Source organism: Brassica napus, chromosome C6 (genome assembly GCF_020379485.1).
Source record: "Brassica napus cultivar Da-Ae chromosome C6, Da-Ae, whole genome shotgun sequence".
Lineage (NCBI taxonomy): Eukaryota > Viridiplantae > Streptophyta > Magnoliopsida > Brassicales > Brassicaceae > Brassica > Brassica napus.
In genome coordinates this window covers 39,210,779-39,234,088 of record NC_063449.1, presented here as the reverse complement: position 1 = coordinate 39,234,088, position 23,310 = coordinate 39,210,779, and the positions used below count along the sequence as shown (strand labels likewise).

Below are 23,310 nucleotides of genomic sequence, written 5' to 3'. Positions count from 1 at the left end.
AATATATATGTACATGTATGAGTTATAAGCTATTCCCTAACCATAGTGGACTGACTTAGAACAAATCTCCAAAAAAACCTAGAAGTTATCAAGTCATGGTGTATCATGTCCTTTTTCCATCAAAGATTCTATTCTATGTTTTCAGTACTATCTGCATACATGAGTATTTATTATAATACACTCGATTAAAAATAACATTATTTCGATAGAGTATATATAAAATGTCACTATAAAAAAAATTATATGGGTTCATTTCTATTTAATTAAACCGATTTGTTTTAGATTGTATATGATTTTTTTTGTTGTGATGTGAATCATGTGATTGTGCATGTTTTATATTTATCGATATTGGTTAGATTAAAAACATTTTAATGGTAATTAGTGTGTCTATTTTAGTTGGACCATTATAACTTTTCTATAGTTTAAAAACAATCGACTCTATTTTAATAGTATAAAAAATTAACATTTAAATGTAAGATATATGTATCATCAGTAAAATCTATACAAAAACGAATTGGACTTTTGTGTCCCTTACTTAATGAGAACGGCAAATTGCACAAATCGTAAATATTGACTCCTAAAATCTGAAAACGTTAGCGGGAAAGGAAATTAGGTTTACCAACATATTCTTATCTAACCTAAAATTAAGACGCAGTTTCGTTAGGCATCGTGAAAAAGATGAACGCCGAGCAAGCGTTCACTGGCAGAGCCGGTTTAGACAGGGAAGCAAGCGGTGCGATCGCCCCGGATCCAATTCGTTGTCCCTTATTTTTTAATAGATAAGGGTTCGATTTTTTTTTAAATACATGTAGTTTTATATTAAAAATAAGAAAATGAGCCCAAATTTTTTTTTATATGAAAATATTTTTTTTATTTCCATAAATTTATTTTTAAAAATACTTCTGGTATTTTGAAAAAGACATATATCTATCAGATTTTTTAAAGAAAAATAATAGTTTAGAAAATTAATTTTTTTTTACCCCAGGATTCATGACACCATTGAGCCAACTCTGTTCACCGGAGAAGCGTCAAGCAGTCACCACCAAAAGAGGCAACGAAGACTTCCCTCCACTGTTGAAGAAGAAAAAGTAGGCGAGAATGGTGGAGGAACGAGGAGTGAAACGGAGGCACGATATGGGACTATGTTTGATTTGGATCTTCTCGACTGTCTTGTTTGCTGCCATGCACTGACAAACCCTATCTTTCAGGTCTTGTCTCTTACCCTTTTCTGCACTTTAGTCACGGCCGGCTTAATGGTGTCGTGGGCCCTGTCACAAAAAAAATTAATTTCTAAACTATTATTTTTCTTTAAAAAATCTGATAGATATATGTTTTTTTTAAATACGAGAAGTATTTTTAAAAATAAATCTATGGAAACAAAAAAAATACTTTCATATAAAAAAATTTGAACCCCTTTTCTTATTTTTAATATAAAATTACTTATATTTTTTTAAACAAAAATCGGATCCTTATCTATTAAAAAATAAGAGGACAACGGATTGGGCACCGCTCGCCCCCCTATGTAAGCCGGCCCTTACTTTAGTGTCTATGGATTTTGAGGAAAACGTTGCTGTTAATTGAAAGAAATGAAGCATGTGATCATTTACTAGCACGTGTGATTGTAACCCTAAGTGATAGTTATGGAACTTTTAAGATAACAATGAGTAGGTAAAATCCATGTCTTACATTTACATATTTAATTTTCACTACAAAAGTTTACTAACATGTACAGAACATGATTCATAAGGAAAACTTTTCCCTTTTCATCGAATAGCAGAAGAGTCTTGTGAAACGTTTCCTCCAAGAAACATATACATGATTGATCATTTTCGATTTTCATGTACTTATATATAGACTTGTAGTCCGATTTCTCAAATTAAATCTTATCAGCCACATTGAGTTCATATGTTCGACAAGGTATTGCTACATTTAATTTCTCCTGATTTACTCATTACAACTTTGGTAATAATAACAATCTCTGTGTGGATTTTTGCATCTCATCAGTGTGAAAATGGACACATAGCTTGTTCTTCTTGCTGTCTCAAACTGAGGAGCAAATGCCCTGTCTGCCGGTGCAGAATCATGGAGAGAGATGTAGAAGTAATCATCGTTCCTTGCCCAAACGCAAAACATGGTTGCACTGAGAAGTTCTCTTATGGTAAAGAGATAGCCCATGAGAAGGAATGCGGTTTCGCTCTGTGCTACTGTCCTACACCAAACTGCAAATACACTGGCGTGTACAAGGGACCTCTACAGTCACTACTATGCAACCACAAGGACAAGGACTTGTGGAACTGTTTCATGTGTGTCCGTTCCAGTGGCGCATGGCTATCCACAAGCGAGAAGATTTTAATCCTTCACGAATCTAGTGATGGTCCATTGGTTGTGCTCCAGTGTTTCAATGAACCACAAGGAATGTATGTAACTGTCAACTGCATAGCACCTTCTGCTCCCGGAGTTGGGAGATTCTCCTATCATCTTTCCTACTCGTTTGGAGATGCAACAATGACGTTTGAGTTAGAGGAGATGAATAGGATTCAGAAAGTGAGCTGGGAAACTCCTGAGAAGGACTTCATGTTAGTTCCTTACTATATCGTGGGTCAGAAGCTTCGGTTGAAGATGGTTATTTGCATGCGCCGGCTAGAAGAAGAAAAAGAAGTTGAAGAGGATGAAGCTGAAGAGGAGTATGCATATTATCATTGGAAAGACTAATCATTTGCTTATCTGTGTATGTACACACATATCCGAGTCACGGGTTTCCCATTCAAGTTAGCTGGCTACATGCATGTTGCACTATATAATGTAGTTATTAGATTCATTACACTATATAGCTCATCCATATTCCCTAAAAATGCTTATAACTCAAGATGGATGGGTTCATAATTAAATCCAGGTAGCATAAATAAACATCTAACGATTCAGCAGATTGTTAATACATATATTAAACAGTTCAAGGAAAACCCATCAAGACGAATCATTCGTTTATGATATATAAACATTAGAAAATTCAATATTTAAATTATCAATACCAAACAATGTTACACAAAAATTGTTATACAAGATATTGTAGTTGTTAGAGTCAATACATTTTATTTTATCAATACAACCAGTTTTCACCGCCGGAGAAAAACTTCAGGTTTTAGTTACTTCTCTATTGTTGCAAAGACTTTTCCCAAAGGGAGATGCAAAGAGTAAAACCTCTCTCATCTCAATAGAGGATGATTCAAAGATAACATCGTGTTTACGGAGGTTACGCATGCTGTCAATGGCCCACAGCAATGCATAGAGGTCAGCTTCCTCTTTTGAGCCAATAAAGGAATAGGCTCTTCTGCTCTGGAGAATCGCAGTTCCAGGAGGGTCTCTCAGAATCCAGGATTCACCACACTGACGACGGCCATTGATCCATGATGGGCCTACATTGCACTTGACAAACCCGTCAGACGGTTTACTCCATCCTTTTTTCATCGATCAAGGGCCCAACATTCATATCTAGTTTTTTGCCACAAAATTTCCTTATCGATATGTGATTATTTTTACTTTCTTTTGTATATTTTAAAAGTTATCTAATCTTTCTCCCTATATATATGGTATATTACGTGTTCCTCAATCTCTAAACCTAACAAGTTCTTACGTCTCTCTCCATTACCTAGCAAACCAAGCAGTCACTTTTCCTTTCTTAAAATCTTCTCCATGGAATCAACTAACATAGTATTCTTCTTCTCTGTCTCGAACCTCTTCTCATGTTTCTTCTACAGTTTGTAACTAACTTTTTTTGTGTTTCAATTTTTCAGGCTGAAGCAGCTCCTACTGCGATTGAAGCCACGAACCCTTTGAATGAAGGTACAACGACTTGTACACAAATAGATTTCCTCTGACGCTATGAGTCAGTGACGATATATACTTCTGTTCATTGTTATACAAGCATTGCTTCCACTGTGTTATTTATAAGGCAGTTTACTGTGGAGAATCTCAATTAAACGTTTTTGTGCTGTTAATTTTGACTATTGTTTTTTCTTTTTCTTTTGTTTCTTCAGGTCAGAGAGAGCTTTCGGATGAGTTCAATACCAAACTGAATCTAGAGAATCAGAATGAAGAATCTGATGAAAAGATGCACATGGAGGCAGATTATTCTTCTTCCTCAGATAGTTCCTCAGATGATTCTGATTCTGAGGAAGAGGAGGGGCCCATGATCGTTAATGTATATTACTTAATGTTTGTTAATCTAGTTTGTTTATGCTCTATCATGTAGAAAAATGGTGTCTGCTGAGCAGAATTCAAATGCTATAGTCTCTTCCTTTTCGTTTGCTATATTTGAAGTTTACTTTTGTGTATTATTATTTGCCACAGCCACAGCCACAGCCACAGCCACCAAGATCTACTACTACTGGAGGATCAAGAACACTTTTTGCTGGCAATCTTGCGCTCCAAGTCAAAAAATCAGATATGTAAGTATAGCACCTTTCTCTACTTTTATGGAAAGTTTTCCTTCCATTGACCTTTAAATTATTGTCCTCCATTTTATAGCAAGGAGTTCTTCCGAGAAGCTGGCGAAGTTGTTGATGTTAAATTTGGTATGGGACGTGATGATGGCAGTTTCAGGGGATTTGGCCATATTTTGTTTGCTTCTCCTGTAGAAGCACAGATGGTGAGAGTAATTTTTGCTATATGATTGATGGAGAAAAGGTCGAAGTAATGATTTCTGATCAGATCTTTTTCTAATTTAGGCGCTGGGATTTCAGGGTAGAACTTTGCTCGGTCGTCAAATTCGGCTTGACATGGCTCTAGAAAGTTCAGAAACCAGGTAAAACTGTTTTTTTTTCAGTGTCTTGGAGATTTTTTGTTTGTGTAAGTATCTTAATGTGTTAGTAATCTTCTCTATCAATATTTTGTAGGTGCTTTGGTGGTAACTTGTGGTAGATCAATCAAGAATAACTAAAGATAATAACTAAGGGGGGTTATTAATTACTGTACAATCTTTTAGATCAGGCTAATTATGATTTAACCGATGCTATTGAGTATCTCCTTTTTGGGTTTTTTTCTCTTTTTCTTTGGTTCTTTTACGTAAGAAATCAAGGGAGATTTCTATATTTGTGTTATCATCTTCACATCCGACTTTTTTATATCTCTAATAATATCCACCTCCTCCGTTTGCATTCGTTCTATAACCGGCAGCCAATTATACGAGCAAAAATTTCATAAAGATTTAAAACGAAGCTTGTTGTATCTGTGGCAGATGTTGGAACTATGCATTTGACAAAAACAGAAGACTGGCCTTTCGACTTTTCGGTGGTTTTTTTGCGGTTCGGTCATGGTCATAGCCGGATTAATGGTTTACTGAAAAGCTTATAACAAGTATTACAATCTATTATATTCAAACGTTAAAATAAAGTTAAATTGAATAAGAAATAATATGACGAATTCGTAATCTCGGAATGATCAAAAGACAACCCAATTTTCATGTTTTGTCCCACATCGCCCAGGGAAAGCTTTATTTCCTTCGTGTATATATGTCATCACACAAGCTAAAATGTTTTGGTATTTTATCTGGATCCAAAAATTTGAGTTCGAACCTGATCCGAAAAACTTTAATCAAAACCAAATTGAAATATAAAAATACTCGAATGAGTATTCAATTAGGAGAAGTTGAATATCTAAACATGAATGAATATCCGAAAATAACTAAATATATGTATATTTAACCTTATATTCCTTGTTTTTTTTGTTTTTTTATTCAAAATATTTATATTGATGATATGCATAATTTAACATCCGATAATGCATATATAATTACGGATAAAATGATTTTCTACTGGATTAAAATGAGTATCAACCTTCTTGTTTCATACATTAACAAAAGTAACATTCAAATTCTCAGAACAACAACCAAGTTAATATCTTTCTTTTTCTAATTTTTTTTAAAAAATTATTAATCGTCCAATCTATTAAATATTAAAAATCAGTTAAGTTGGTGGTAAATTTTTTGAGTATAAGAAACTTTAGCAATGAAGAATTTCAATATTTTTCAAATTATAAATATCTGAACCCGATCAGAAATAACTGAACCAAAACTAAAAATATTTGAACTCGAGCCGATTTATAAAAATACTCGAACGGTTCTAGGCCCTTATATCGAAATACTCAAAAACTAAAATATTCAATCCAAATTCAAACAGGTATCAAAATACCCATGCCTGCAAACCATAGTTTAAAAGCTTAAGGTGATGTCTCTCCCCCACCTCCCCTCCCATTTTCGCTTAAAGTTCGGCTTGAACTTTACCATTGCGAACTGTCCCACTACAAAATGCTTTCAACATTCATAACCACATAATAGAAAATTTATATGTTTTATATAAAAATAATAATTTTTGTTCTTATATTACGTTTCTTTTTATAAAATATTTGTTTCCTTTAATTTTTTTAAAACATATTGTATTTAATAAAACCTATGTTAATATGTTTTGAAAGATGAATCATAAACCTTATTAGTTATTTTTTAAAGAAAATTAGATATAAATAAGATTAAAACAGGAAACATATCTTTAAAAAAAATATTACTTAAAATTTTACCAAAAAAATTTATAAAAAAAAAACAATTCAGCCAGGTGTGTCATAATAACGCAATGGTCACTAATAAAATTGTAAAAACAAGATCTTAACTATTTTATTTATTGACTACATTACTTTTTTGGAACACCATTACTAATTTAATTTCTTATATGTTTTTCTATAACAATACTAATTGTATTTTCTTATGTGCAAATTTCCCAATATTCTTCCGTTGAAGATGAAGGCAGAGAAACGGCGAGTGTAGACGGCTATGAAGTGATACCGGAGGCACGATCGGGGACGCTGCTCGATTTGGATCTTCTCGATTGTCCCGTTTGCTGCCAAGCCCTGACCCAACATGTTTTCCAGGTCTCCGTTTATTTGTCTTGAATATCAAAATGATTATTTATTTTTTGTTTCATTGATTCGTTGTTACAAGTTTGTTTATTTTTTTTTGCATCTCATCAGTGTGACAATGGACACATAGCTTGTTCTTCCTGCTGTCTTAAACTGAGAAACAAATGCCCCGTCTGCGCTTTGCCTATCGGTAACAACCGATGCAGAATCTTGGAGAGAGTTGTTGAATCAGTCGCTGTTCCGTGCCCAAACGCCGAACATGGTTGCACGGAGAAGTTCTCTTACGGCAAAGAGTTAGCCCATGAGAAAGAATGCGGTTTCGCTCTTTGCTACTGCCCTGCACCTAACTGCAACTACGCTGGTGTGTACAAAGATCTCTACACTCACTATGATGCTTACCACACGGATATATTGAGCCGCTTCGTGTGTGGCACTCTCCACAACCCATGTATGAGCACAGGTTCGAAGATTTCAGTCCTTCAGGAATATGGAGGTGGTCCATTGGTTGTGGTTCAGTGTTTCGAGGTGGCGCAAGGATTGTCTGTGACTGTGAACTGTATAGCACCATCCGCTCCAGGAGCTGGGGAACTCTCCTATAAGTTAACCTACTCGATGGACGTCACACTACGAAGTTTGGATCAACAGAGATGAATAGGATTCAGAAAGTGCGCTTCCAAACTCCTCAGGAAAACTTCATGTCAATTCCTTCCTATTTGAATCCGCAGGCTATTGTGCAGAACTTGCGTATTTGCATCCGCCGGCTAGAAGAAGAAGATGGGGAAGAAGAAGAAGAAGAAACTGTTGATGACTTGCTTATTCGCATCCGCCAGCTAGTAGAAGAAGAAGAAGAAGAAGCTGGTGAAGATGAAGAAGATAAGGAAGAAGAAGAAGAAGCTGTTGAGGCTGACGATGATAACAATGTACGCAGGTCAACTCGTGAGAAGAAGGCTAACTCCAAATACCAAAACAAAGTCAAGTAACCAAAGGCTTTGTCTCCTTTCAGTTATATATATTTGATTAGGGAGTTTTTGTCCATCTACGTTCTCTTGCATGTCTCCTTTTTGTTGTGTGTTGTTTAGTGTTTCAAAGTTTGTATAAGAACTCATGTTCCTCCCCTTTTTAAGAAATGAAAAAAGAAAGGAAACTTGTTTATTGCCTTATTTGCCTTAGTTATGTTCTATGTTCGGATATCTATGTAGAACTAAGGTTTTACTCCTAAAGGACTTGGTTTGATGTCTTATAACTTGTTTCCAGTGAAATATCTTATTTTGCTGCAATTTCGAGACCCATCAACATAACCCAGGTCTCCTGATAATTAGCCGGATCTCTAGAATATTAGAATTCAGAAAGCAAGAAAAAACAGAAAAGAAAGGAAATAATAACTTTGATCTCTACATCAAGCAACGTTGTCTACCAACAAAAATCCATGGGCACAAGATTTGTTTCTCTCCTTGTCAGAAACCTCATCAAGGTTGGACTTTAACTTGAAACCTGCGTGCACGCCTCATTTATTTTAGTATTTGGAAAGCTCTTTGGAGCCTCCTCAAGTGTCTTAACGAGGTTGAGGAGAAGCAATACTATAAAGAAAGTGGTTATTCAAAAACGGATCTTTAACTTACCTGAGAGGCACAAACTTTAAAACCATTGATATCGACAGTCTTCTTCTTCTTTGATACATTTGATTATTTAAATTATAATCAGATAAATCCATATGATAATCATCACTAAATGTGTTTATTGTAATGAACCTATAAACGGTCTTCGCACTGGAGTTTAATCCAGTAAAGTCAATCTGATCTAAACCGAATCAAAATAGATAATTTATATATATTAACATGATATACTTATAAACTGATCAAAACCGAATAATAAAAACAGAATTAATTAAAAAATATATATAATAGTATAATTATAAGTATACCATATAATATAATATATAAAATTCTATTGACAATTTGACATGATTTTTATTTAAAATTTTAAATTAAATATAATTTTATTTTCTTATTGTTTCATCAAATAAATACAATTGTAATTTTTTATTCACAATTTTTTATTCAAAATTTGAACTGGAATCCCCTGGCTAATGTTTTTTTTTTTTGGACAATCCTCGGCTAATGTTTAATATCACGAATTCGGTTTGACTATGTTTTGTTTTTATCGGCACGGTTTGACTTTGGTTATGAATTAGCTTTTGGTTCAGCTCGGATGGGAACGGTTTACGTCAAAAAATGTAATCACTAGCCATTTATCTTCTCCGTCTCGTCTCTGTTTGCAAAACCCAAAGGAAATCTCCGAAACCACTGAAGCAGAGAGAAATAATGAATTCAGCGCTAATGCTACGTCGTTTCATCTGCGTCAACGCTTCAGCAACTCTTTCTTCCGTAGCTCCATCTCCGAAGAAGAAGCCTCTCATCTTCTTAGGCTCTCCTCAAGTAAGAGAGACTTCACAATGTTTTTCGTCTATATACATAACTTATGGGTTTAGGGCTTTAGCCTGACAATTCAATTATCTCTTTGAAATAAGGTTTCCGTGACAGTGCTCGAAGCTCTTCTCGACGCATCTTCCGCACCAAACTCTTCCTTCGAGGTAATAAGGGTCTCTTCCTTACATTGGAACAAGATTTTAAGACAAATGTGGTGAGATGAGATCTTGTTGTCTAGGTTGCTGGTATTGTCACACAGCCTCCGGCGAGAAGAGACAGGGGGAGAAAAGTGTTGCCTTCTCCAGTAGCGCAATACGCTCTTGAAAAGGGTTTACCTTCTGATCTAATCTTCTCCCCTGAGAAGGCAGGAGATGTAAGGTTTTTCTTTTGGGTCTCTCATTAATGAAGCTCTTTGCTTTTTGGAGAAAGATGTGATCTTTCTTTGTGTTTTGTTGTGTGCAGGAAGCGTTCTTATCCACTTTAAGAGATTTGCAACCTGAGCTTTGTGTTACAGCTGCTTATGGGAACATTTTGCCTACCAAGTTCCTTAGTATTCCACTACACGGTTAGTAGAAAATTGCTAATTAATGGAACATTGTTTTCTTAATATTGCAGAAGAGGCTTGTGTGTTTGAAGTGAAATGTTTTACTATTTCTTAGGGACAGTGAATATACATCCTAGTTTGTTGCCACTCTACCGTGGTGCTGCGCCAGTGCAAAGAGCATTACAGGTACATATTTTTTCTTTTGGTCTTGACTTGTTCTAACTCTTACTGTTATTGCATAACTCGAAATTTCACAATAAGACTTGGTGGCTGTAATAGGATGGTGTTCAAAAAACAGGAGTGTCATTAGCATTTACGGTGCGGAAGTTAGATGCAGGGGCAGTTATTGCCTCTAAGAGGTTCCAAGTAGATGATCAAATAAAGGTTTATACTCTTTCTCTGAAAATAGCTGATTATATTAACATATTTCTTTCTATGGGTCTTAGCGACTTTTGAATCATTTGCAGGCACCAGAACTACTCTCGTTATTATTTTCTGAAGGTATTTATTAGATCTTATGCTCATACATTTCAAGAAAAGTGTCACTATGAACATTAGAGATTCAATGTGGAAAAAACTTTGCAGGGTCTAAGCTTCTTATCCGTGAACTTCCATCGATATTTGATGGGTCAGCAAAATCAAAAGCAGTTCCTCAAGATGATTCTGAAGCTACATTAGCTCCAAAGGTATTTTTTGCATATGAATAGTATGATTACAAGATAAGGCAGATACTTTAGAAGGCCTTCCTGCTATCTTGTTTATGTTTGAGATCTTGCATTGTTTAAGGATATAGGGCATTTTGATTTGGAAAAATTGGTTCTTCAGCTGAAAATTATACTTAAATAAGAGAAAAAGATGCTGGATAACAAACATTATGTTTCTTATTAATTTAATGGACGCACAGATAGCTCCTGATGAGGCTTGGCTCTCTTTCGACCAGGAAGCTTTTGTTCTACATAACAAGGTAGAAACCCTTTCAATTATTCTGTAATTATAAAAAGAAAAAGTAAAAACCGCTTTCTAGGTTCGTGCATTCGCAGGATGGCCGGGAACACGAGCTAAAGTCTTGGTCCTTGATGACAAAAGCGGTCAGCAAAACGAGGTAGAGCTTAAGGTCATCACCACTCGAATATGCCAAAGTACAGAAGTTCTGAATGGTGAACAAGATTGTGTCACTTTTAAGAAAGGTTCATTGGTGTTTCCCTGTGGAGGAGGCACAGCTTTGGAGGTAAGAAGCTATAGACTTGCTTAATTTTCCGCTCAGTTTTGATCCAAAGGGCAAATGTTGACATGCTTAGCATTTGATGTTTTGCTTTACTCAGGTACTTGAAGTCCAACTTCCTGGTAAGAAAGCGATGGACGCAACTGCTTTCTGGAATGGCTTGAGAGGTCAAAAGCTGAAGAAGCTATGAAGACAGAGACCGAAGTTTGCTTCTACATGTCAACTTAGTTCATTTGTTTTGTCACATTCTAATTTTACTTGTGACTAATATCCCCACATTCTTTGGTGTAATTCTATATATTCTCTTCTCGAGGAAGACCTTTAAGATCTAAAATAAACAAATTCTACATACTTTTGCACTAATGTAAGAATCGTATTTAACTCGTGTTAGAATAACACTCAACACACTAGCATCATACCAACATCTGTGCAAGCAAAGGTAAAATCGATGAAAGCTTGCATTTACGTCCTCTATGTGGCCATATAATAGTCTCCATGACTTTCGTCCAACATCTCAACCACAGGAGCATACTGTAACATGTCAAGTTAATGAAAGTTCCATGAGCGACAATGAAAAAGAAAAAAAGCAGAAGAAGCTTTTAAGATTTTAACATTTACCTCATCATCTTCGTCAAAGTAAATCCCATCAACATCGCTCTTCTTCTGAAACTCCCATCCTAATCTGTTCTCAAGCAATTCTTTGAACTTCCTTGTCTGCAAAAATACATTATGTGAAGAAAATGAATTTGATGTAGACATTGTGTGATCTGTTTATGTAGAGATTTGTGGACATACCCACGACAATAAATCTCCATCAACTACAGATGCCTCTTCCACTAACGCAAAAAAGTCCTGTTATCAAAAAGCAATGGAAGTTCAAACTCAAAATCTTTAAAAATCCAAAACCTATGCTCGCTCAAAGGAAGCATGTAAAGCAAGACAGAGATTTTACCTTGCAAAGCAAATGTAGAAAGCTATCTGAAGCTAGCCAAGAATCATCAAGAAGTGCAAGTACGCCCATCTCTGGACCACTGCTCTCTTTCTGTAGTCCATATTTTAGTTGATGGTAGATTACTTCAATGAACTGTAATAAATACATACATCAAGAAAGATGAACTAATTAGATTAGTAGAATGACAATTGGTAGAAAGCCTGCAGACTGCACATAACAATTGAGAAAAATGAGATATAATTGGTTTAAATAGCATCTATATGCATCCTCAGATATAGTTTTTAAATGAAAATTGACGAAACTCACCTTTGTGAATAGTCCACTCCTAGTCTGAAAGGGCTGCAAAAGGTCACAAAGGGGCATGAAGTTGCATCGATTTTTCGAACATATAGAAGAAGTATCTATATCATAAATAAAAACAGAGAAGGATAGAAAACTGAACAAAACATATAGAAAAATATACACTATCACATCAAAGCGTGGATGTTTTAGAATCACATACCGCTTCAGTGCAGCCTAGTAAAAGACTAACTAAGGACTTCCATTGCATGAAGGATTCAAGAGACTGCCCCATCTGCACAATAATGTGACAATGATCTGAGAATGGAATACAAATCTGAAGGACTCGTATGTGTGACCATACATAAATGTGCACTGTGTATGAATGTTTAATAAGCATATGTTAAGAGTACATACCAAAAATGCTACAAATGAAAACTGTAGCTCCCCAAGAAGCAAGTCTTCCGAGTCTTTGTACTCCTTTGACAATACACTTTCTAGAAGTTGAGTCTGTACAAACAAAAAGAGGAAATAACATCAACTAAGCTTTCACAGGATTTTAAGGTTTAAATTAAAGAAGAAAAAGATTAAGAGGTGGTGTTACCTTGTCAAGATTCAAAGAGGTTAGCTCCTGACCAGAAATTCCCTTGTGCTTTATAATCCCGGGAATAGAAGTATAGTAAAACCTATTCCCTTTGGGTTGCTCAGTGGTTGATGATGCCGCCCCAGACTTGCTTTTCTTCATCTGCTCGTCAAGTGCTCTTTCCATTTCCGTCTTAGGTCCGCCTTTTAGAATAGCAGATTCGTAGATGACTGTTATCTCTCCTCCAACTGGCTCTGCAAAACGGAAGAAGTCAAGTTGTTTTACAGTGTTCACCACTCAAGACACAGTGGAAACCTTAAGAATGTGGTTAAAGAATCCACTAGATATAAGGTTTCACATACCAAACTTCTCGACAACATCCTTGGTAATATAGTTAGACAAGTGCTTCCATGCTCCATACTGGCTTAAATTGTATGGACCAAGATGCTTGTCAAATTCCAAACTTTTCACAGCTTGAGAATATCTCTCCTCCTGGCATCAAAGGGAAAAACAAGAAGGAGAAAATTAACAAACAGTACTATTTCTCTAAGCCTAATGACTAGTAGCAACGGCAAAATGATTCTCTTCTGTTCAAGTTTCACAGGAACAGATTTGATTATAACCGTTAACTAATAGTATGCAAATCACTGAGAAACGTACAAGCAGGACTGAGGAAACTAGTGCACTAAGTTATTAAAAGGGGCAAACCTCTTCTTCAGATAGTTTGGCCAACCACTCGTCTTGCTGATTCCATTTGCGTACGATAACCTTGAGTAGCCAAGATCAAAACTGGTTTTATATGAGTGTTCCATGCCCCTTCTCATGGAGTATTAAAATGTAGTGAAGGAAAGACTGATTCACAAACCTGGGAAGGAGCAACATCAACAAAAAAGCCAATAGTAGGTGAAAACTCTTTACCATCCCTGAAAACATCAAAAATGAAAATATTATTCAAAAACAGATATAAATGGAATGTAACGAATGCAACCATGTTAATAATACATTATACACAAAAAGCATATAAAAGACTCTTTTTTTTTTTGGTATGAGCATATAAAGACTTGAAAGAACCTGGTGGATGAACTATAGAAGACAAAGTGAATTCCAGGAGGGATCATCTTTATCCCTTTGAAAGCTGTTCCTACTGTGAACATCTGCAAAATCACAATATTTTATAAAAAGAATTGACGAAAACAGTGTTCGAACTCACGATTCGATACCTAAAACAAAAGTGTATTCGAACTTGCCTCAGTATCGATTCCGATGAGAGTATGCTGAGGAACGTCGAGAAATAGAAGCGTAGCTCCATGCTTCACTAGTTCTAGTGCCTTTTCCGAATCCATCACTTCCTCCTCCTCCTCTGGGTTTAACTTTCCTAACAATGAGGGAAGAAACAAACATCGAGTGGGAGAGGGCGAGTAGATTCCAGAAGGGCCCACTAAACAGGCCCATTTAAACGTTGGGCTTATGAATTCAGCCTAACTAAAATAAAACCCGCGTAGGTTTGTGGACGGAGACGCGATTTTCACGCGCTTTACTTCCAACCGACTTAAACCTTTTATATATACCCACGAACCCTCTCGGTTGCGTCTTCCCATTCGTTTCTTTGACAATCCGCAATTTTCTGTTACTCTCTCTCTCTCTCTCGCATAAACACGAATTCCAAATCTAGGGTTCATTCATTGTCGATCGTTCAGAGAAATTCATCCGTCTGTTGAATTGATAAAGATGTCTTCATCCAACGGAGTCTTCGCTCATCGGAGAAACACACATCGGGACGCTGGAAAGATGCTGAAGAGACCGTTCGACAATCCCGGCGGCTACGTCGGCAGAATCGGAGGCTTCCAGGAGGAGGATCGAAGCCGTTACGCGCCGCCTCAGAAACTCCCCAGATATCAGACGCAACCGCAATTCCAATCGGCGAAACCTAACGGCGGCGGGATTCCTATGTATCGTCATCATCATCATCATGATAGTAACTTGTCTAGGGTTTCTAATTACGGTGATGTGATCAATTCTAATTCAAGTAATGTCTTTCCTTTTGCTCTTCGTAACAATGAATCCAACGCCCATTATCAGAAACCTTACGGTTATAGAAACCCTAATCCCCAATCGGTTCCGCTTCCTTTACCTTATCGTAAACTCGATGGTTTCGATTCGTTACCGGAATGGGTTCCCAATTTCGTACCTAACACAAACCGCGACATAACCGGAGTCCGGTTTAATGCTAATCCATTACTTTCTCAAGCACCTGTGTTTACGAATTCGCCAAATTCAATCCCTATGAATCATCCAAACATGGTTTCAGTTGTGTCACAATTATTACCACAACCGCCTATTGTGAGCAAAGAATTGGCAGATTTACTTAGCGTTCTTAACAACAATGAGAAAGAAAAAGAGAGAGAATGTGATCTTGGGCTTGATTTTGATAAAATTGACCTTAACGTGCGACGTGAATCTGTTGTTAAGTCTCTTTATTCCGACATGCCGAGGCAATGTTCCTCGTGTGGGGTTAGATTCAAGGGTCAAGAAGAGCATAGCAAGCACATGGACTGGCATGTGAGGAAGAACAGGATGGCTAAAGACGCCACCAAAGCCACCACAACTACGAGGGTAAGCCAGAAATCGAAGCAGTCGCGTGACTGGTTTGCGAGCTCGCCTCTTTGGCTCAGTGCAGCAACAGGAGCTGCCATTGAAGGGGCTAAACCTGTTTTCGGAGAGACCCAGAAGACAAAAGAAGAGGAGAAACAACAGCAACACATTGTTCCTGCTGATGAAAGCCAGAAGATGTGTGCGTTATGCTTGGAGTCGTTGGAAGAGTTTTTCAGCCATGAAGAGGATGATTGGATGTACAGAGATGCTGCCTACTTGAACATGAACGGGTCTGGTCCTATAGTTCATGTTAACTGTATGCCTGAACCACGAAAAGGGCCTGCAAAGGAATCGGCAAAGCTCGTTACGGTTGCGAGTGCAGTGGTCTGCTGATAGATTTAAGTAGTCTAGACTCCTAAGAGATTTTATTCTTGTTCCTTTCTTTGTAACTAATGAACATGCATAATTAAGAGTTGTAAAACACATTGAAATTTCAATAAAATTTCATTTGATATGATTATCTTTTTTTTACTTTTCTGTATCTTCTCTAGCCAGTTCTGTTTAATATGCAACAGATTTTCTTCCCTACTTTCAACTGGCAGAAGCCAAAGCACATTGTTCAACACTTTTATATTTAAGTTAAAACATTTGATTGTGTTTAGTATACTGAATTTGTTGCAATCGAATCTCTTTCTATCATTATTTTTCTACAGCAAACATATCAAATCAATAAGGCAACAGATGAATGTAGTTGATTATCAGAACGGGCCTAAGTTACAATAGAAGTTGACAAATTGTTTGATTCAGTAACAGGCAATTTATAGCTTACTGGTTTAAATAGACCTGCATCATAGTCCAACATCATACGTAATGTGGCTTTGTGTATTTAGAATCACACTAAAGTCAAAATGATACTCTCTCCGTTTCATATTAAGTATTGTTGTAGAGAAATTTTTTTGTTACAAAATAAGTGTCGTTTTCGACTTTCAATACAAAATTTATTAATTCTATTTAACAATTTATTTTTCTATTTGAAATATGGTTAGGTGTATAGGTAATTTGTGTTTTTATATAAGAAATATACAAAATTAATTGTTTCCTTAATTTGTGTACACAAACCCAAAGTGACACATAAAATGAAACTGAGGGAATATGCCGCAATAAGTGGTTAGCTATCTCAACCTTCTTTTTACGTTTATGGGAGAAACCGGATAAACCTAGTAACTGAGATAGCTACCCGAATTTACAGATAACAAGGCTTTTACCAAACTATCCCAATGAAGCATGCTACAAATTCATAAGATTCTTCAATAATACTCTTTCCGTTTTTTAATATAAGTCATTTTAAAATTATGCACATAGATTAAGAAAATCGTTAAATTTTTTATATTTTCTAAACAAAAACATAATTAATTATTTACCTAACCACAAATCAACCAATAATAAAATAGGTATATTATCATTGGTCATATAACATTAAGTGTTAATAAATTTTACATAGAAAACCGAAAACGTCATATAATTTAGAACATAAATATTTATCTAAAACGACTTATATTAAAAACTGAGGGAGTAATTTTTTTTTAATTCTTCAATAAACACACTAAACGTATATATTTGCTGCAAGTATCCAAAATTGCGGGATGGATGTCGGAGTTTATGGATTGGGAGGAAGCTTTTAAAACTGCCAGGTATTGTGAGTTTTTCAAAACAGAGCGTTCTGGTTTGATTTTTGAGAGCCCACTGGTCGAATATTTTATATTGTAGGGGAGAATAGTACTCCGTTCTTAGGTGTGTAGAAGTATGCTACAGTGGCAGACGCTGCATCTAGCACACAGTTGGCGTATCATAGAAATGACTTACAAAGAGAAAACAAAAAAAGAGGTTTTTTTGTACACCAGTGCAACTCTTCGTAAGAGAATTGACGCAATATAATGTGCACGCAATAGATAAACATAATGGTCAATTCAAGTAATTATGGGAGCTAATTTTGGAATTACAATTTAATATTGTATACATGTTAACAAAAAATGTTTTATTTTCCAAGAATTTGCAATTTATATCTTACTGATTTGATTAGATGTACTGATCTACATCATAGCCCAACATCAAATGTAATGTGGCCTTGTGTATTTTTGATTCACACTAAAGTCAAAAATTATATGCTAGTCTTATAATAAATAACTGGTTAACCATCCGAAGTTCTCAACCGTCTTTTCTCGTTTGCAAAAATCGGAGATGCCTAACAACCGATGCTACATATTCCCCGAAGCTTACTAATTAACACAGTAAAGGTAATCGCCGTAACTGACTAAATTTAACAGTCAGTTATTTTAACTAGCGGAACTAGTTCGTCTTCCATTTGCACTTAAATACAGAATGAACTCTGTAAATTAATAAATATAATAAAATAATAATAGGTTGGACCATTTCAAAATCTAACATAAACCAATAATTATAATATAATAATATTTTAAAAATGAAATAAACATGTAGTATATTAACCTTATAAATTAATAACTACTATATATAATTTGTGTAAGATTTATATAAGCATGAATAAAATATTTTATATGATATTCCTTTCTACCTTTTCTTTTAAATTTAATTTTTGCATTTTTTTTAATTATAAAATTCATATATATTTTAAGATATGTATTTTGATACACAAAATACCAATTGGTATAATAAAATAAAATATAGTTTAGCTGATATATAAGATAAAGTTTTTTAAAATATTAGTATTTTTATAAATTAATAAAATATTATATTTTGATATTACTAATTATAGAGTTTTTATTGTACTTTTCATTAGAAATGATGGCTAAGTTTGCCATTAGATTATGTGAAATGCTAAAGAATAGTAAATGCAGGATGCTTTGTTTGACCATCAACACACATCCCGGTATTATCATGTTGCCTTTTTTTACTTATTCAAGAGTAGTATAGATAATAATCTTAATGATTTTGGGTGACAGAGGGATGATTGGTTTGGGAATAAGGAAAAACGCTACGCTAGTAGAGGCTGCGTTGAGGTTCAGACGTAAAAGGAAGCACCGGCTAGAAGTTCTGAATGAGTTGGAGAGGAGTTTAGATACTATGAGAAGTTTGATCTGTAATGAAAGTGAAGACATAAGTACATGGAGAGGTAAAATGGGTTACAAACCAAAATTTTCAACTCGTGAGACTTGGGACAAATTACGAGAGGTAAATGAGAAGCATATGTGGGCTAAAGGGGTTTGGTTCTCTATGGCGACTCCGAAATTTGCATTCATAGTCTGGTTGGCAATGAAGAACATATTATCTACTATGGATAGAATCGCCAAATGGATCCAAGGAGTAGACAATGTGTGTGTTTGCTCTGTCATACTGAAGCAGAAACCCGAGATCATTTATTTTTCAAATGCTCCTATTCTGACCAGTTATGGAGGTATCTAGTTGGTGGGATTCTTGGCATTTCTTATACGGATGGTTGGACTGAGATAGTGTAGAAGACGTCGGGTAGTACACTGGATAAGAAGAGTTTATTTTGTTTGAGGTATGCATTACAGGCTGCTACTTATGCAATTTGGCGAGAGAGAAACAGAGTGAAGCATGGGGAGAGGCTAATGTCATTGGACATTCTGAAAAAGATCACTGAAAAAAGGATCAGAAACAAGCTTACTTTGATTAGAATGAAGGGCGGGAGAGGTATGGAGAATGCTCTCCAATATTGGTTCTAAACAAGAGGAGTGTAGTTAATGCAAAGTTGCTTGTTTTTTGAATTTTGAGGTTTGAAGTTTCAGGGTTAAGTATAACTTTAGGTCCACACAAGTTGTAAGAATGTTTTTTTGAATAAATTTAAAATTCATTCAAAAAAATAAAATAATAATAATAATAATAATCTTAATGATTATGAATAGTAAACATTGATTTTATTTAATATAAGCATATTCTTTTGTATAAATTAAGTAATTTTATTTTGTACTTTTTACTGCTATGATCAAAATATCATAAAATATGTTAATATCTAAAATCTTAATACAAATGAATGGATCTAGAAATAATCTGGAAATGACATAGTACTTGTCCTGTTTGGTCCTCGGACGCTGCGACTACTTCCGGTGATCAAAATTTACAAATCAAAATAGGAAAAATAAATGGTGGAGACAAAATGAGCTGCCGTTGCGATTACATTTTACAAAGATTGCCGGTGTTTTCCGTGATGCTGTGTGAAATAGCGGCAGTTAAACGAGAGCTACCTCTAATTTTAATGGTGGAAAGTACGGCTGCCAGTGGTGTTATCCACGAACTTGGACAATAAAGTCAATTTTGGTCGCTCACTGCCGACGCAGCATACCGAACAGGATTATATATTCTCAAGTATCATTTTCGTAGATAAGCTTTAAACTGTAAGTGAGTAAGAATGAGCACAAAATAAAATTATTCCATTTTCATATAAAGTTTTTTGTCTTCATTATATTCCTTACATTATGGTATACATGAGCCATGAGTGATACGAATTACAACATACAACTTTCCTGAAAAATACGTAGCACGAAAAGCACGAGCGGTAGTTACAGTCATAAACATTTAAATATCCGAGCTAATTCTAGATTGCCTGTTAAAAGTCTCTAATAAACAAACGAACAAAAGTTGTAATAAATCATATTATTAAATGTATTACGAATTTAGCATGGACCGACATATTCAAGATTAATATTCTTTTTAAACCGTTATGAAAAATATTTCAACGTTAAAGACTTTATAAAAAGAGGGATTAGAACGAATCTCTGTAAAATTTCGCAGCTTCACACACATTATAATTAAAAATATATATTTATAAACCCAAACCTCTATCATATATAAATACACCATGTTGCCGCTTTATGACATTTCACATCATCCACTCGTAACAAAAAGCAAGAGAAAATGGGAAACAGCATAACGATTAAGAGAAAGAGAGCCAAAGTGATGAAAATCGACGGCGAGGTTTTCCGCATCAAAACTCCGGCGACGGCGAGAGAAGTCACGGCGGATTATCCCGGCTACGTGCTGTTAGACTCCGAAGCTGTTAAACACTTCGGAGTACGTTCGAAACCGCTCGAGCCGAGCCAGCTCTTGAAACCCAAGAAGACGTATTTTCTCGTCGAGCTTCCGAAGCTTCCGCCGGAGACGCCGTCGGGAACTGATAATAAGCTTCCGTTACGGCGAGTGATGTCCGGAATTCACGTCGGCGCGAAGGAGCGGTTGGAGATGCTCATGCTTTCTCGGAGAACGGTTTCGGACGTGGCGGTCGGTAGATCTGACGGAGGCGATGGGCTTGGGCTTGGGCCTGGTCAAACGAGCGTAAGGTTTAGGCTGCCTCGATCTCAGATTACAAAGTTTATGGAGGAGAGCAATGATGATTCTGAGATCGCGGATAAGATTTTAAGTTTCTATAGGGAGAGCTCCGGCGAGATTGGTGGCGGTGACAGCCACCGGAAACTTGGAGCCGGAGAGATTAAGGCTCGTGAGGTATTTGATATTTCTTTCAAAAAATTTCTTGGTCTTACTTTGAGTTTTGGTCAAAATGATTTTACTGCGTCAAAGGCTTAAAAGTTCAACTATTTCCTATTCAACAAAATAACTAAAAAAATCATTTCAATTTAATTTAATAGAATGAATCTATAATATTGTAATGTCAACTATCACTTAATAGGGTTTTGTTTTGGCAGTAATGGATTACATCAGGGAATTAAGCATATAGTTTAACTATTAGTTTAATAGAGTAGAATTTCTATATTAATGAACAAGACAAGAAACAGAATTTAAATTTCCTGTGTTGCTTTAGAATTTGATGATAATTATTGTTACCACTAGGCCACTTGGGTATATGTAACTTATCATCTATAAAACGTGAGTATGACGTATGTAATATACACAAAATTTATCACATATGGATACGTACATAGATGCATGTTAACGAAAATTAGTTTTTTATATATAGTCAAACATTAATCATACTTATATCAAGGATGGAGATCCTCTCGATCATCAACTAATATTTTGTCGGTTTGTTTGGCTAATTGTACATTATTTTCTTTCTTGTAAACTATATACTAGTTAAGTGACATAAAAAATTGTAATAATTAAACATGCGCAGAAGCAGGTGAGTTTTGCCGGAGATGGTGGACGGGAGCTTCCTGTGTTATGGAGCAGAACGGGAAACCAATCGTCATCGATTGGATAAAAAAAATTCCTTCTCTTTATTTTCCTACATATATTGTGGTAGGTTTCATATTTGTGCTAGTGTATATATATCGTTTTATATTGCAATTTGAGATAATGTAGAACTTGTTTGCTCGTGTGTCAACAGAACTTTCATTTTTGTTTTTATAAAGGAGTAGTTCATAGATAAACTGAAAGGTCTAAAAATCAGATTAATCTCCAGTTCATGTTAAAAACACAAATATTTTGAAGCCCAAAAAAACACAAATATTTTGTCATTTAAAATGTTTACTGACGTGTGTACATGTATATAGCTGTTATGTAAGTAAAAAGGAACCACAATAATTTTTGCAGATGACGGACGTCAGTAATTACATTTTATACACACGATGAATCATTTATCACATGAAAGAAATCAGTAGACCACACAATTTTGGTTTTCGTTAGTTAGTCCTAAATCACATTTTTGAGAAATGTGAACATTATGGACCGCGCCACCTTCAATGGAAGGTTATCATAAAGTATTTCTGTACAAAATGAAAAATAAAATATTATCATTTGATATAAAAATAAATTATTCACCATGAAACATCACTATAACATCTGCAATTAGTCTACTTTTTATTTGAATATTAAAATTTAAATATGTAATTAAAGTATATTCCCTCTGTTCATGAAAGTAGGATTTTCTAGATTTATTTTTTGTTCCAAAATTAAAGATTTTCTAAAATTTTAAGGTACTTTTATTAGTTAATGTTGAAAAATTGTATACTTTTAAAAAACATTAATTGAAAATATTTGAATTGGTTGAATACTATTGGTTGATATTTATTGAAAAATGTATTATAAAATAAATAATAAATTCAATTGTAAATATTTATTATAGTCTTAATATGCGTGAATATTCTAGAAAATCTTTTTTTCAAGAACATAGGGATATAAAAATATGATATTATTTTGGATACTATAGCGATATTAATACTCTGAAATGGTTGGATGGCATCTACCGCCTACCCTAAGTAATCACGATCGTTAAATTCTCCCAAATTTACGTGGTTTTAAAAAAAGAAATCTGAAGAAAAACCTTAAAACGATTTTGCCTTTAGTAGCAAAAACTTCAAAAAGTAAAAGGCTGTGGGTAGTCCACTAGACGCGAAGGCGAAATGATTGCTTATCTATTGCATGCAATCATATTTATCGGAACATCCTAACATATTGCATAATCATTTCTAAATTATTCAAACTACATCATCAATTCAACATGGAGTGGAATCTATGTACATCAATTTCAACGATCTGTAAATTATATATTCATGAATTTGAACATCAGACATAATGTAAAAAACTTCCAACTTTTTAGCTACTCACTTAACAGTACTTCCAACATAACTACTTGTACAGATTGACTTTTAAGGAATTTTCGGTAGGAAAAAAAGGAAAAAGGCGAGTAAAATAGTCAGAATGGTTAGGCCAGTTTCCCCGATTAGAGTAGTGTTCATAGTTTTGTCCTCAACTAAAACATTCCAAAATCTTCTAACATTGTTTTGGGAGAAAGAAAATTAGTTTTGTCCGTTTATATAATCTTCTTTCAATTATGTTCATGTATCATTAAAATATCAA

The 23,310-nt window shown here is 35.0% G+C and overlaps 6 protein-coding genes and 1 pseudogene across 7 annotated transcripts; 6 read left to right on the top strand and 1 right to left on the bottom strand.

Moving 5' to 3' along the window:
• Positions 1-678: 678 nt before the first annotated feature.
• LOC106350651 (E3 ubiquitin-protein ligase SINA-like 2) lies at positions 679-2,786 on the top strand. Its single transcript, XM_013790510.2, has 3 exons — positions 679-695; positions 986-1,208; positions 2,005-2,786. The coding sequence occupies exons 1-3, from the start codon at positions 679-681 to the stop codon at positions 2,710-2,712; spliced, it is 948 nt and encodes a 315-aa protein (XP_013645964.1). The 3' UTR covers positions 2,713-2,786.
• Positions 2,787-3,016: 230 nt separating this feature from the next.
• Positions 3,017-6,361, top strand: LOC111207071 (nucleolin 1). Its single transcript, XM_022704670.2, has 7 exons — positions 3,017-3,708; positions 3,792-3,840; positions 4,035-4,198; positions 4,348-4,445; positions 4,525-4,645; positions 4,725-4,801; positions 4,893-6,361. The coding sequence occupies exons 1-7, from the start codon at positions 3,691-3,693 to the stop codon at positions 4,915-4,917; spliced, it is 552 nt and encodes a 183-aa protein (XP_022560391.1). The 5' UTR covers positions 3,017-3,690; the 3' UTR covers positions 4,918-6,361.
• Positions 6,362-6,720: 359 nt separating this feature from the next.
• LOC106352124 lies at positions 6,721-8,055 on the top strand (annotated as a pseudogene).
• A 1,064-nt stretch (positions 8,056-9,119) lies between these two features.
• LOC106348574 (methionyl-tRNA formyltransferase) lies at positions 9,120-11,411 on the top strand. Its single transcript, XM_013788336.3, has 11 exons — positions 9,120-9,338; positions 9,431-9,493; positions 9,568-9,702; positions 9,792-9,894; positions 9,989-10,059; positions 10,153-10,257; positions 10,341-10,374; positions 10,459-10,559; positions 10,778-10,837; positions 10,898-11,101; positions 11,196-11,411. The coding sequence occupies exons 1-11, from the start codon at positions 9,225-9,227 to the stop codon at positions 11,283-11,285; spliced, it is 1,080 nt and encodes a 359-aa protein (XP_013643790.1). The 5' UTR covers positions 9,120-9,224; the 3' UTR covers positions 11,286-11,411.
• On the bottom strand, positions 11,394-14,306 carry LOC106348575 (protein AAR2 homolog). The gene is made up of 13 exons (XM_013788337.3): positions 14,157-14,306; positions 13,981-14,063; positions 13,775-13,832; positions 13,618-13,677; positions 13,272-13,401; positions 12,931-13,163; positions 12,744-12,836; positions 12,550-12,621; positions 12,354-12,386; positions 12,048-12,179; positions 11,891-11,947; positions 11,714-11,809; positions 11,394-11,626 (listed from the first exon to the last, which is right to left on the bottom strand). Exons 1-13 carry the CDS (start codon positions 14,250-14,252, stop codon positions 11,567-11,569), a joined length of 1,203 nt encoding a protein of 400 aa, XP_013643791.1. The 5' UTR covers positions 14,253-14,306; the 3' UTR covers positions 11,394-11,566.
• A 186-nt stretch (positions 14,307-14,492) lies between these two features.
• On the top strand, positions 14,493-16,018 carry LOC106348573 (polyadenylation and cleavage factor homolog 5-like). Its single transcript, XM_048760774.1, has one exon. The coding sequence runs from the start codon at positions 14,638-14,640 to the stop codon at positions 15,892-15,894; it is 1,257 nt and encodes a 418-aa protein (XP_048616731.1). The 5' UTR covers positions 14,493-14,637; the 3' UTR covers positions 15,895-16,018.
• A 4,338-nt stretch (positions 16,019-20,356) lies between these two features.
• On the top strand, positions 20,357-21,881 carry BNAC06G27480D (uncharacterized protein At1g66480). 2 transcript variants are annotated; one of them, XM_048760773.1, is made up of 2 exons: positions 20,357-20,988; positions 21,626-21,881. In XM_048760773.1, exons 1-2 carry the CDS (start codon positions 20,413-20,415, stop codon positions 21,710-21,712), a joined length of 663 nt encoding a protein of 220 aa, XP_048616730.1. In that variant the 5' UTR covers positions 20,357-20,412; the 3' UTR covers positions 21,713-21,881. The 2 variants fall into 2 exon arrangements, with proteins under 2 accessions (XP_048616730.1, XP_013643789.1); XM_013788335.3 differs by having other exon boundaries at positions 20,361-20,997.
• The last annotated feature ends 1,429 nt before the right edge of the window (positions 21,882-23,310 follow it).

Coding starts and splice junctions, on each gene's coding strand:
- LOC106350651 (XM_013790510.2), top strand. Junction 1,209..2,004: donor TGACAAACCCTATCTTTCAG/GTCTTGTCTCTT, acceptor GCATCTCATCAG/TGTGAAAATGGACACATAGC.
- LOC111207071 (XM_022704670.2), top strand. Junction 4,446..4,524: donor CAAGTCAAAAAATCAGATAT/GTAAGTATAGCA, acceptor TCCATTTTATAG/CAAGGAGTTCTTCCGAGAAG. Junction 4,802..4,892: donor CTAGAAAGTTCAGAAACCAG/GTAAAACTGTTT, acceptor AATATTTTGTAG/GTGCTTTGGTGGTAACTTGT.
- LOC106348574 (XM_013788336.3), top strand. CDS start 9,225: ATGAATTCAGCGCTAATGCTACGTCGTTTCATCTGCGTCAACGCTTCA. Junction 9,339..9,430: donor TCTTCTTAGGCTCTCCTCAA/GTAAGAGAGACT, acceptor CTTTGAAATAAG/GTTTCCGTGACAGTGCTCGA. Junction 10,560..10,777: donor AAGCTACATTAGCTCCAAAG/GTATTTTTTGCA, acceptor ATGGACGCACAG/ATAGCTCCTGATGAGGCTTG.
- LOC106348575 (XM_013788337.3), bottom strand. CDS start 14,252: ATGGATTCGGAAAAGGCACTAGAACTAGTGAAGCATGGAGCTACGCTT. Junction 12,837..12,930: donor CCTCTTTGAATCTTGACAAG/GTAACACCACCT, acceptor TTGTTTGTACAG/ACTCAACTTCTAGAAAGTGT. Junction 11,810..11,890: donor ATGGAGATTTATTGTCGTGG/GTATGTCCACAA, acceptor GTATTTTTGCAG/ACAAGGAAGTTCAAAGAATT.
- LOC106348573 (XM_048760774.1), top strand. CDS start 14,638: ATGTCTTCATCCAACGGAGTCTTCGCTCATCGGAGAAACACACATCGG.
- BNAC06G27480D (XM_013788335.3), top strand. CDS start 20,413: ATGGGAAACAGCATAACGATTAAGAGAAAGAGAGCCAAAGTGATGAAA. Junction 20,998..21,625: donor GAGAGATTAAGGCTCGTGAG/GTATTTGATATT, acceptor AAACATGCGCAG/AAGCAGGTGAGTTTTGCCGG.